The sequence below is a fragment of the Acinonyx jubatus genome, chromosome E1 (genome assembly GCF_027475565.1).
Source record: "Acinonyx jubatus isolate Ajub_Pintada_27869175 chromosome E1, VMU_Ajub_asm_v1.0, whole genome shotgun sequence".
Lineage (NCBI taxonomy): Eukaryota > Metazoa > Chordata > Mammalia > Carnivora > Felidae > Acinonyx > Acinonyx jubatus.
The window spans coordinates 24,543,271-24,557,361 of record NC_069397.1 but is presented as its reverse complement, the minus strand read 5'-3'; the positions used below and the strand labels follow the sequence as shown (position 1 = coordinate 24,557,361).

Sequence of the window (14,091 nt, the reverse complement as noted above, 5' to 3'; positions counted from 1 at the left end):
TACGTATTAGAAAAGTGATCTTTAGTAAATAAAAGGTAACTTTGTTTTATATGCAAATAACTATTTTAAAAAATGACATTCTGGGCCTCATCTGTAAAATGAGATTAAGAACAGAAACCTGCATCATAGCATGTTAAGAAGATTAAAGGAGCTGATACATGTGAAGCATTTAAAACAAAAATTTTTTTTTAATGTTTGTTTATTTTTGAGAGAGAGAGCGTGAGCAGGGAGGGACAGATAGAGACAGAGGGGAGGGACAGATAGAGAATCCGAAGCAGGCTCCAGGCTCTGAGCAGTCAGCACAGAGCCTGATATGGGGCTCAAACCCACAAACTGTGAGATCATGACCTGAGCGGAAGTCGGATGCTCGACTGAGCCACCCAGACACCCCTATGAAGCATTTTAGGACAGTGTCTGGTACATTGTAAGTACTGAAGTATTACCTAATAGTCTGAGAAAACAGTATAGGATAATAGCAGTGAGCTTGTACTCCTTGTGGTAGAGTCCTGGACCTGCTACTTGCTGTATGACTTTAAACAAGTTACTTATCCTTTCCCTACCTCAGTTTCTTCATATGAACAACAAGATTATTTCAATAGGGTTGTTATAAAGAATTAAATAAATTAACATTTGTGAAGCACTTGGCCCATGCCTGGCAAGTAGAAACCCTATGTAAAGTTAGGGAAGTAATGGTAGTAATATTAACAGTGGTTTTAGCAGCAGTAGCAATAGTAATTAATGATTTCTATTTACCTTTGCAGTATATAGCAATTTTGGCAAATACTTTGTTTAAGAAAAATTAATTGGTGTTTTTATTGTTTTGGATAATTTGATCTTACTGTGGGCTTAATCTGCCCACCTAATAAGACCATCAGTTAGCTTTAGTTAATGTCTCCATAAAATGGCATACTCTGTAGTGGTTTACCTCAAATTTGCTATGATTGACTTGAGGTTGAATATTTGATCTGCACATGCAATCTGTTCATTAATGAGCCAAAGGTATTTCTACCATGTGAAATCTCCCTTTGTAAAAATGTAAATGAGGAGAAATGGTGAAATCTTTTCTGTTTGTCATCATTGTAGTATATATGTTTGTCTTTCCTCCTGTTTGAGAACTGAGGGAGCAGTGTTACTACTCATGTACTAGTACTCATGAGTACTAGTGCTCATGTACTAGTCTTATTGTTTATTATGATTTATTATTATTACATAATGCTTCTAATCTAAGAAACATTTGAAGCACTTCTCTTTTTTGAATTTATAGACAAAGCCTCTGAGGTCTCTTTAGGTTTTATAATTGCACAGAGTTGTATTAGGCAATTACTTTATTACTCGATCTAGATTTCTAGAGCTTGGGTCTCTTGATTCCTACCTTAGTGCTTTTTCCATTACTCTATACTGCCTTCCATTTTTTGAAAACCAGCATTGCAGACTGATGTAATATAAAATTGCCATAACTAGTAGTTGTTTAAGTTAATTAATACTTGGAATATACATATGTATAAAAAGAAGTAGCATCATCACTGATAGAGAAGAAAATGAATCCTGACCCTTATTTTGGAACATCATTAATCATTTGATACAACTCAGAAGGAATCGTGAAATGCTCAAAATAGAATTATCGTATGTTAAAGTGCCACATAGCCCTTTTAGGAATCATCGACTGAAGAGAATGAGGAAAATTTTCACCCTGGGTGAAACCTTATCTGCTGTAGAGACCTATCTTCTTAAAAACACAGGACAGTTGCTAATAGTTCCAGAGCCAGAAGTCACTAAAAACAAAACAAACATCCTTTGATATTTAGGGGAAAAAAATTTCCAGAGCAACTGGAAATAACACTCTCAGAAAGAGCCAGTGACTACAGTATATGACCATTATTGGTTTGCTTAACATGCAGAAGGAAAGATTAGTTGACTGAAAATGTTGATAATTTCACCGAAAGCAAGAGTGGAAGCAATGACCTGAAAAATAGAGGAGGAAGGGGAAAGAAGAAAGAACCTGAGTAATGGTGACAGTTTCAGGCAGTGCCGGACACCGAAAGCAGTAGATTCCTAGAATAGCAAAGAAAGTCAGACAGTGAGAAGACAGAGCACTCTAGTTGGAACAGTGGGAAATAAGTGAAGAAAAGCTCTTACTCTCTAAGTCTAAAAAGGTTATCATTCACTGCACCATGTTAAAAGCATATGGTACAGTGTGCAGTCACTGGCAGCAAAGATTTCAGTCTCTGATAAGCTATTAAAATCATTCTATTGCTAAATTATTGTAAAACTTAAAGTAATTATAGTGCATAAACAAACTTAAAATAAATGGAATAGAGAAATGAAATATAAATTTTAAAAAGAGCTTCCTGTCAACCATGTGATAGTTATGCACCCACCATTTAAGGTCAAGAACAGTTACAGCAAAAATAAAGTGATTTTTCTGGACGATAACGGAGTGATCTAGGAGAAGACTTTAATTTTTCAAAAGTTATTCTTTCAAAATGGCTATGCTATCAGTCTTACTCCTTCTTTATAGGAAAGAAGTAAATGACCCAAAAGCTCACTAAAATCTGAATCTGTTTAGAGTTTTAATTTTATTTATTTTTTTTAAGAAGAGCTTAACTTTATTATTTTTTTAATGTTTACTTTTGACAGAGAGAGAGCAAGCGAGCATGAGTGAGGTAAAGGCAGAGAGAGAGAGGGAGACAGAAGATCCAAAGCGAGCTCTCACTAAGAGCAGAGAGCCCAGTGTGGGGCTCGAACTCACGAACCATGAGATCATGACCTGAGCTGAAGTCAGATGCTTAAGTGACCGAGCCATCCAGGCCCCCTTCCCAGCTGTTTTTAGAGGCAGTTTGTATCTTGGTTAGCAACTCACTCCTTACACCCACACCCCAGATTGAGTTTGGCTTTGGGCCCTTGATCTTTAAACAAGGGAGACTGACCTCTGTGGGTTGTTAAGTTTTAGGATTCTTTATCTTCCTCTCTACCCCATTCCATGTAATCTTGTTCCTGAGATCAGAGAATTGGTACAAGACTGTGGGAATCACAAGTATAAACCCTGTAGAAATGGGATTGTCTAGTTAATAAGGAATCAGAACCTAAATTGACTGCCAAGAAGAGAACCTGTGTTCAGACCTGGTGGGTGGGACTGACAGTAGGCCATGTGGTAGGCATATTGCCTTCTCCTGAGAGCATCCTTCCCCCATGACCTCTATTCGTTCTCAGATTTTATTTATTTTTATGTGGAAGACATTGAATACAAAGCAAATAGCCTATATGTAATTTGCCACTTTTTCAGGGGTGTGCACATTGTTCCAGAAAAGTGGTTCTCTGACTTGACTGTGCATTGGAATCACCTGGGTTAAAAGAAAAACACCTGGTGCCCTGATCCTCACCCTCAGAAATTCTGATTTAATTGATTTGGGTGCCACCTTGGCCTTGGGATTTTAAAAGCTTCCCAAGTGATGCTAATGTGCCATTAAGTTGGAGAACTGCTAAGAGAGAAATTCCAGAATATCTCTCCCCGAAGGAAGAAGACTGTATTGGCAGATAAGAAAAAAAAAAAAAAATCAACTATTGGAAGTGAAAAGCAAGTTCCAGAGCAAGTAATACATTCAATAAGCAATCAGTTACTACTATACTCTCAGTATTTGCAGCACATTATGAAAACAGAAGTTTTAGACAATAATCCTCACTAGGACAATGGCTGTCAATTTTGACTGCATGATAGGATCACATAAAGACCTTTTAAAAAAAAGAAAAGAAATATAAATCAGAAACCATTGGAGTAATATAAGTCATTTTTGTTCACTGAAAATTTCTTTTGAAATCTAAATTTAATGCATTTTTGCTGATATGAACTCAATATCAGAAAAACTTTGAGAAAATAAGTATTATCTCTAAGAAATTGCTGTGAAATCCACACACTGAAAGCCAAACATATGATAAATGATGTAAACTACTCAAACCTAATTTACATGTCTACTTCTTTGGCCATGAGTCATTTTGGTTCTTTTGTTCTGTTGTCCATACAATTTTGACTTTGATGGATAGTGTAATTTAAAATACTATGGGGTGCCTGACTGGCTCAGTCGATAGAGCATGCAATTCTTCAGTCTCTGGGTTATGAGTTCAAGCCCCACGTTGGGCATAGAACTTACTTAAAAATATATATATATATATGTATGTATGTGTGTGTGTATATATATATATATATATATGTATGTGTGTGTGTATATATATATATATGTATGTATGTATGTATATATATATGCCAATAACCCAAAATCCTATTTAATGTAGATTCCCAATTTCTAGTCATTTCTGTACTGTGGTCATCATATTTTGCCATATAATGCCCATGCTATTATTTGCTTAATACGTTTATGCAAGTAACTTTATCATTTTAATTATATTTTATCATTTTTATGTAAATATTTTAAAAGTAAACTTTATATCACTATCTTTTTTTTTTTTTTTAATATTTTTAATGTTTATCTTTGAGACAGAGAGAGACAGAGCACGAGCAGGGTAGGGACAGAGGGAGAGAGGGAGACACAGAATCTGAAGCAGGCTCCAGGCTCTGAGCTGTCAGTACAGAGCCTGATGCAGGGCTCGAACTCACAGACCGTGAGATCATGACCTAAGCTGAAGTCGGACGCTTAACCGACTGAGCCACCCAGGCACCCCTATATCACTATCTTAAATAGAAAATCAGTGTCACACTCCAGAAATAGGTCAAATAAAAATAAATTCAGTGAAAATAAGATATAATATCAAATTCTAGCTAAATAGTGTTGCCCTTTAAAGACTAGTGTTAAAGCCTGTTCTCTGTTAAAAAGAGAAGTTATTAAATGTTATATCAGCAGATCAAGTATTAGATTAGCACATTAATCTGTTTTTTTTTTTTTAGATGTTTATTTATTTTAAAAGAGAGAGCACAAGCAGGGCGAGAGTGCAGAGGGAGACAGAGAATCCCACTGACAGTGCAGAGCCTGACACCAGGCTCAATATCACAAACTGAGATCATGACCTGAGACAAAATCAAGAGGTGGGCGCTTAACCGACTGAGCCGCCAAGGCACACTTAAACTGGGACCCTTTCCTTGAAGTAATCAGAGGAAGTGAGAGAGAATTGAAGAGGGAATAAAATTTTCACGGTGAGCTAGGGTTATTTAATACCCAAATTAATCTGGTATTTTTCCCATACTTTAGGAACGTTAATAATTGACAGAAGATGCTAACATTAGGATCTGTAGTAAAGAATGTGAATCTCTGGGGCACCTGGGTGGTTCAGTTGATTAAGCTTCCAACTCTTTGTTTTGGCTCAGATCATGATCTCATAGTTCGTGGGTTTGAGCCCTGCATTGGGCTCCGCACTGACAGTGAAGAGCCTGCTTGGGATTCTCTCTTCCTCCCTCCCTCCCTCTCTCCCTCTCTGCCCCTCCCCAGCTTGCTCTCTCTCTCTCTCTCTCTCTCTCTCTCTCTCACTCTCTCTCTCAAAATAAGTAAAACTTAAAATATGAATTTGTATACTTCTGAATTGTTTGAAGTTTTAAACAATTGCTGTTTTTAAAAATTTAATCCATAAAGTGAATTGGGCTGTAGAAACCTGGGTTTTATTCTCATTCTTCTTGCCACTCTGTTAAAGGCACTGAAATTTCTTCAGAACTGGCTTCTGAAGGATCTACAAATTGATGGTATTCACCTGGTTTATAGATCAAAGAGGAGAAAGCATATAATAAAATGTTGATACAGTGTCTCCCTGTTTGGGCTAAAATTAGAGATGCTATAATTGCATTAAAAGAAACTAAAGCACCCACTGTGCTATTGCTATGCTGTTACTTGGAGTTTGTCTTTTAAATTTGATGTGTTTTTTTTCTTGGGTTGCAATTATTTACTTTATAAGCAGTGCCTTCAGTGATCAATTTTATCTACTAAAATGCATGTCAGTGTTTACTGAATGCCATTTGAGTTCTTCTACCCATGCTCTTGTGTATCTCCTCAGATGCCTACGGGATCTTGTTTTACTGGTTAATTCCTTCAGTCTTTCTCTTTCCCCTCTCAGTTACAAATATCCTAATCTTCTAAAAACATTCACAATGCACATTCTCATAGCACCTTTCCTCCTGCTTCTCTGCAAGTCTTATGTTTCTGTTTTTCCATTACTAAACTTAGTAGAAAATAATTCTATGCAAGCAGTCTCTGCTTCTGGTACTGCAAAATCTCTTGATTTCTCTCTCATCATTCAGATTCAGTGTCCTCAGATTCTTCCATTGCCTATTCTGTAAATATTGTTCTCTCATTGTTCTACAATACAACATTTTCTTATGCTTTAGGAAGTCTCTTGAGCTCCAGAATTTTATATTTAGCCTCTTTTTCTGTCCTGAACACAAGACTCAAGTGTCTAGGTAACTCAAACAAGAATATCCCCAAATAAGCTCTTTCCCCAAATGATCCCATTAACTCACATACTTTACCTTATGAAAGTGTCAACTCCCATCTAGTTGTCTTCACCAGCACCTCAGGTTCTACTTTGGAATTATCTTTGCCTCTTTTTCATGTAGTTGTCAATTTTTTTCACCTCCTACATATCCTAAGTCCATGTTCTCTCCATCTCCTTATTTCTGAATCTAGCTTTATGGTATAGTAGCTTATCATCTCTTGCCTTGAATTATTGTAGGAGTCTTCTAACTTGTGTCTCAATTTTCAGTTTCTGTCTCTAGTCCTTTCTGTAGTTTTAAAGCAAAAAATGGATTATAGTGTTCCCCTGTTTGAAACCCTCTCACAGGAAAATCCTGTGAATATAATGTTAAGTGAAAGAAAAAGAAACCATATGCTGTTTTTTAAATGTAATACATATTGGGGTGCCTGGGTGACTCAGTCAGTTAAGCTTCTGACTTTGGCTCAGGTCATCAGGTCATGATCTCTCAGTTCATGAGTTCCAGCCCTGCCTTGGGCTCTCTGCTGTCAGCATGGAACTTGCTTCAGATCCTTTGTTCCCCTCTGTCTCTGCCCTTCCCCTGCTTGCACTCTCACTTTCTCTCTCTCTCTCTCTCTCTCTCTCTCTCTCTCTCTCAAAAATAAATAAAATAAAAAACATTTTAATAATAAAAATAAAAAAAATAAAATTTAATAACAACCAGAATGATAGTTCACATTTACTAAATGTCAGGCACTTTACATGTGTTGCTCATGTAATGTTTGTAATAACTCTAAGATAAATACGAATATTATCCTGATTTTTACTCCTGAAGAAACTGGAGCTTAGAAATTTACTTACTGTGAAAGGCCGAATAGCTGGTATGTCAGAGCACTCCCCTTAATTCTAACTATGTACTCCATGCTATTTATTTTTTACATATACATACGTTTTCAGTCACAAAAAAATAAAGGAAACACATCAAAGTGTCAACTAATGCTAAATGCTGGAATCTGAATACTTGTAATATTTTTGTTCATATTTTTCTAGATTTCCTACAGTAACACTATAATCTGTAATAATAAAAAGAGCAAATAGTTAATTTTTTAATATCAAAAAAAAATCTTCCATGGTTTTCAATTTTCAACAGAATAAACTCTAAATAATTTTATGTCGGGGGCACCTGACTGGCTGGCTCAGTTGGTAGAGCATGTGACTCTTGATCTCAGGGTTATGCGTTTAAGCCCCACATTGGGCATAAGATTACTTCAAAAATACATGTATACAGGGGCGCCTTGGTGGCTCAGTCGGTTGGGCGTCCGACTTCAGCTCAGGTCACGATCTCACAGTTCGTGAGTTTGAGCCCCACGTCGGGCTCTGTGCTGAGACCTCAGAGCCTGGAGCCTGCTTCACATTCTGTGTCTCCCTCTCTCTTTGCCCCTTCCCTGCTCATGCTGTGTCTCTCTCTGTCTCAAAAATAAATAAACATTAAAAAAAAAAATTTAAAAAGAAATACATGTATACATACATCACTCACTCACTCATTCATTCACTCACTTTGTGTTACAGAGTGCTTTGCAATACGTTCCCAGTCCACCTTACTAATACTATTTGTACACACCTCTTCCCCTTTGAAGAAATTAAAATTTAGCTATACGGTAAAATGTTCTTGGGGGGGCATGGGTGGCTCAGTCGGTTGAGCGTCCTGCTTTGGCTCAGGTCATGATCTCGCTGCTTGTGAGTTCGAGCCTCGCGTTGGGCTCTGTGCTGACAGCTCAGAGCCTGGAGCCTGCCTCGGATTCTGTGTCTCCCTCTCTCTCTGCCCCTCTCCTGCTCATGCTCTCTCTCCCAAAAATAAAGTAAAACATTAAAAAATATTTTAAAAAATTGTATCTTCTCTATTAAAAAAATGTTTTTAATTGGTGGTAGCTAACTATAGGAGAATTAGAAGCAATAGATAATTTGGGGATTCATCTTATGCCTTAATCTCTGACTTCATGATTTTTAGGATGCCAGCCCTGTTGTAATTGAGCCATCATCTATTCTGAATGGAGGAAAACACTCATTTGGAACAGCAGTACACTCTATAGAGCAAAGTGAAGATAGAATCGGAGGTGGCAGCCTCAGTTATATGAACACCACAGAAGAGAGATTTTCAGACAACGTTTCTACTGCATCTGAAGCCTCAGAAACCGCTGGCAGTGGTAAGTATGACTTGTTTCCCATAAAGTTTATTCAGGGTTACTTCTTAAAGAAGTATACTTTGTCAGAGAGTGTGCTTGGTAGGATATAATCAGGCTTCCATTCACAGAAATAAGTTTTGAGGTGGAGGGGGTGTTTTATTTTTTAATTTTTAAATTTCATTTAAATCCACATTAGTTAACATATAATGTAATAATGATTTCAGAGGTATAATTTAATGATTCATCACTTACATATAACACCCAGTGTTCATCCCAACAAGTGCTTCCTTTTTGTTGTTGTTAAAGTTTATTTATTTCTGAGAAAGACAGAGACAGTGTGAATGGGGGGAGGGCAGAGAAAGAGGGAGAGAGAAAATCCCAAGCAAGCTCTGTTCTGTCAGCACAGAGCCCTATATGGGGCTCGAACTCACAAAACCATAAGATTATGACCTGAGCCGAAACCACGAGTCGGACACTCAACCAACTGAGCCACCCATGCACCCCTAACTAGTGCCCCGCTTAATGTGCATCACCCAGTAAGCCCATTCCCCCCACCCAACACCCATCCAGCAACCCATCCAATAAGTTTGCTCTCTGTATTTAAGGGTCTCTTACGGTTTGCCTCTCTCTTTTTATCTTATTTTTCCTTCCCTTTCTTTATGTTCATCTGTTTTGTTTCTTAAATTCCACATATGAGTGAAATCGTGATATTTATCTTTCTCTGACTGACTTATTTCACTTAGCATACTACACTCTAGTTCCATCCCCGTTGTTGCAATTTTTACAAATGGCAAGATTTCATTCTTTTTGATTGCCAGTATTCCATTGTGTATATATACACATCTTCTTTATCCATTTGTCATTCAAAGGACATTTGGGCTCTTTCCACAATTTGGCTATTGTTGATAGTGTTGCTATAAACATTGGGGTACATGTGCCCCTTTGAATTAGCGTTTTTGTATCCTTTGGATATATCCCTAGTAGTGCAATTGCTAGGTTGTAGGGTAGTTCTATTTTAATTTTTTGAAGAGCCTCCATACTGCTTTCCAGAGTGGCTGCACTCCCACCACCAGTAAAAAAGTGTTCCCTTTCCTCTGCATTCTGACCAACATCCATTGTTTCCTGATTTCTTAATTTTAGCCAATATGATAGGTGTGAGGTGGTGTGAGGTATCTCACTGTGTTTTAATTTGTATCTCCCTGATGATGAATGATGTTGAGCATCTTTTCATGTACCTGTTAGCCATGTAGATGTCTTCTTTGGAAAAGTGTCTGTTCATGTCTTTTGCTCATTTCTTCACTGGATTTGTTTTTTGGGTGTTGAGTTTTATAAATTCTTTATAGATTTTGGATACTAACCCTTTATCCAATATGTCATTTACAAATATCTTCTCCCATTACAAAGGTTGCCTTTTAGTTTTGCTGATTGTTTCCTTTGCTGTGCAGAAGTTTTTTATATTGATGAGGTCCCAATAGTTCGTTTTGCTTTTGTTTCCTTTGCCTCCAGAAACATACCTATTAAGAAGTTGTTGCAAGCTGATGTCAAAGAGGTTGTTGCCTGTTTTCTCCCCTGGAATTTTGATGGTCTCCTGTCTTAACGTATAGGTTTTTCATCAATTTTGGGTCTATTTTTGTGTATGGTGTAAGAAAGTGATCCACATTCATTCTTCATCATGTCGCTGTCCAGTTTTCCCAGCACCATTTGCTAAAGAGACTGTCTTTTTCCCATTGGATATTCTTTCCTGCTTTGTCAAAGATTAGTTGAACATATATTTGTAGGTCCATTTCTGGGTTCTCTATTCTGTTCCATTGATCTATGTGTCTGTTTTTGTGCCAGTATCATACTGTCTTGATAATTACAGCTTTGTAATACATCTTAAAGTTCAGAATTGTGATTGTTTTTCCTTTTCCAGGATTGTTTTGGCTATTTGAGGTCTTTTCTGGTTCCGTACAAATTTTAGAATTGTTTGTTCTAGCTCTGTGAAGAATTCTGTGTTATTTTGATAGGGAGTTCATTTAATATTTAGGTTGTTTTGGATAGTAACAATTTTAACAATATTTGTTCTTCCAATCAGGAGCATGGAATGTTTTCCCATTTTTTTTGTGTCTTCAGTTTTTCATAAGCTTTCTATAGTTTTCAGCATATAGATCTTTTTTACCTCTTTGGTTAGGTTTATTCCTAGGTGTTTTATGGTTTTCGGTGCAATTGTAAATGGGATTGATTCCTTGATTTCTCCTTCTGCTGCTTCATTATTGGTGTATAGAAATGCCACATATTTCTGGCTGGGGGCACCTGGGTGGCTCAGTCGGTTGAGCATCCGACTTTGGCTCAGGTCATGATCTCACAGTTCGTGAGTTCGAGCACCGCGTTGGGCTCTGTGCTGACAGCTTGGAGCTGGAGCTCGCTTTGGATTCTGTGTCTCCCTCTCTCTCTGCCCCTTCCCCGCTCATGCTCTGTCTCTCTCTGTCTCTCAAAAATGAATAAAGTTTAAAAAAAATGCCACATATTTCTGTATGTTGATTTTATATTCTGTGACTTTGCTGAATACATGTATCAGTTCTGGCAGTTCTTTGGTGGAGTCTTCTGGGTTTTCCACGTAGAGTATCATGTTGTCTGCGAAGAGTAAAAGTTTGACTTCTTCCTTGCCAATTCTTTTTTTTTTTTTTCAACGTTTATTTATTTTTGGGACAGAGAGAGACAGAGCATGAACGGGGAAGGGGCAGAGAGAGAGGGAGACACAGAATCGGAATTGCCAATTCTTTTTGATGTCTGATTGCTGAGGCTAGGACTTCCAACACTATGTTGAACAATTGTGGTGAGAGTGGACGTCCCTGTCATGTTCCTGACCTTAGAAGAAAAGGTCTCAGTTTTTCTCCATTGAGGAAGCTATTAGCAGTGGGTCTTTCATATATGGCTTTTATGATCTTGAGGTATGTTCCTTTTATCCCTATTTTCTTGAGAGTTTTTTTTATCAAGAAAAGATGCTGTATTTTGTCAAATAATTTTCTTGCATCTATTGAGAGGATTGTGTGGTTCTTATCTTTTTTGTATTACTTGTGAATATTGAACCAGCCCTGCAGCCCAGGAATAAATCCCACTTGATCGTGGTGAATAATTCTTTTAACGTATTGTTGGATTTAGTTTGCTAGTATCTTGTTGAGAATTTTTGTATCCATGGGGAAATCTCCTTTTGTGGGATCTTTGTCTGGTTTTGGAATCAAGGTAATGCTGGCCCATTCATAGAAATAAGTTTTGAATGAAATGGTCAATTATGTTTCTTGAATTCATTAGTAGCTTTACAAAGAGAAGCTCTTCTATATTCTACTTCATTAATCTCTCAATTTGAAAATATATTCACTGATTAAGCCACTTCTCTCCATATTAAATTATTTTGTCAGGTGACTCAGTTGATAAAACGTAGGACTTCCACTCAGGTCACGATCTCACAGTTTGTGAGGTCAAGCCCCACATTGTGATACTCTTCAGATACTCTGCCCCCTCTCTCTGCCCTGTCCCCGCTCACTCTTTCTTTGTCTCTCTCACTCTTTCTCTCACTCTTTCTTTCTCTCTCTCTCTCTCTCTCTCAAAATAACTTAAAAAATATTTTGTTAATAAGTTTAGATTTAAGAAGACCATTTTTGAGAAAAGTCTAAATTTCCATCTCCAAGACTCTCTCTGCTTTCATTGGATTTAATGCATCCTCATACCAGATTCTACAGACATTTCAGGCCAGAACTGGGGGATTATTTTGTAAAACTATTGACAAAAGTCATAATGCTTCCCATAATCCCCCTCACTCCTTGGTACCTATCTGAAATTCAGTGTTTCTATACATTTGGAGGAAATGGCTTGATGTTTTTGTGGCCCAACTGGATTGAGTTGATCCCTGTTACTCTGCTGATAACAGTAGTAGCAGGACTCTTAGACTTACTTTCTTGTTATTTCATCTTTGAGATCTTTTTTCCTTTCCATGGAGGGAGCATTCAAATTGGACAGAGCTAGCATCTTCTCTACAAAGTTCTTTGTAGAATCTACTCCTTGTTCCCCATCTGACATTATAGTGATCACTTAGCAGTCCTAGAAGTGCTCTCTCTCATGAGCCTTAACACCAAGATTATTTCTTAACCCTCTTAAGGTCCTTTTTGATATGTGCTCACTCTGACCTGTGCTATCCACAGGCTAAGCAGTACCACAGATAAGAGATTTAAAGTGATTGATGGCTAGAATGTTTACCCTAGATTAGCCTATAGTTTAGAGTTGAAATACCTTAAAATACCATTGAGGTTCACAACTCTAGGTCATCATTAATCATTTTTCTGTGTGCATCTTTCTTTTGTAACCTGTATGTCTTCCTTTGAAATAAGTTTATTAGGAAACCATTCCTTCCCCTCTGGTACTCTTCTATTCTTGTTTTAGCTCCTTCCCTTTGGTTTAGAGACTTCTCCTCCTCCTCCCCCTACCCCCATCCCTACCCCTTACCCCTTCTTCTTCCCCTCTTTTCCTCCCCCCCCCCTTTTTTTTAATGCTTCTTATCACCATTATCTACTAAGAACATTTGGAATGTGTTTATAGGTGGAAGAGAAGAATTAAAGGTGACTGTGTGAGAGCCCAGCTATTTGGCCATACTTCTTTTCCTGTCAAAGGATGTGTAATTCTTGTGACTTACTAGATATTTTAGGAGGTTGGCCAAATGTCCATTTGATAACAGTTTTTAAAGCTTTTCTTCCACCTAGTGTTATGCTAGGTGTTTTCCAGAAAGAATACATGTATATTTCCTATCTTCTACAGAGTTATCAGAATATTATACTGTACTGACTGACATGCCAACACAAAAATAGCATAATACATGGACACTGAGTTCATATCTTCAAGCCTATGTATAATAACTAAAAATAAAGAGATTCCATCCTCTTTTCCCTTACAGGCTTTCTGTATTCTGCCACACCAGGGGCAGATATGTGCTTTGCTCGACAGCATAACACTTCTGACAACAACAACCAATGTTTGCTAGGAGCCAATGGGAACATTTTGTTGCATCTCAGTCCTCAGAAACCAGGGGCTATTGATAACCAGCCATTAGTAACTCAAGAACCAGTAAAGGTAAGTGATTTGACATCTACTTAAAATAATTCTCTTTCAAGTGGCAAATAAATTCCTTTCTAGAGGTTTTAACACTAGCACAACATTCATACATTCATGATTCACTTAATTAACCTGGTGTAGATGGATATCTCTGCATAGTACACATCTGTGAGAATATTTTATGATTTAGAGAATATTTTATGATATAGAAGCAGTAGTAATCTTTAAAAGTATTCTTGGGGCGCCTGGGTGGCTCAATCGGTTAAGAGTCTGACTTCGGCTCAGGTCATGATCTTGCAGTTCGTGAGTTTGAGCCCTGCATCAGGCTCTGTGCTGACAGCTCAGAGCCTGGAGCCTGCTTTGGATTCTGTCTCCTTCTCTCTCTGCCCCTCCCCACTTGTGCTCTGTCTCTCTGTCTCTC

At 37.6% G+C, this 14,091-nt stretch overlaps 1 protein-coding gene across 2 annotated transcripts in view; it reads left to right on the top strand.

Annotated features, from left to right (window-relative positions):
- The window catches only part of USP32 (ubiquitin specific peptidase 32), a 238,615-nt gene that overhangs the window by 175,730 nt on the left and 48,794 nt on the right, over positions 1 to 14,091 (top strand). For both annotated transcript variants that reach the window (XM_027034284.2, XM_027034285.2), the window contains exons 13-14: positions 8,414 to 8,609; positions 13,513 to 13,688. In XM_027034284.2, coding sequence (XP_026890085.1) covers positions 8,414 to 8,609; positions 13,513 to 13,688 — 372 coding nt within the window. The remainder of the gene's footprint in view (positions 1 to 8,413; positions 8,610 to 13,512; positions 13,689 to 14,091) is intronic.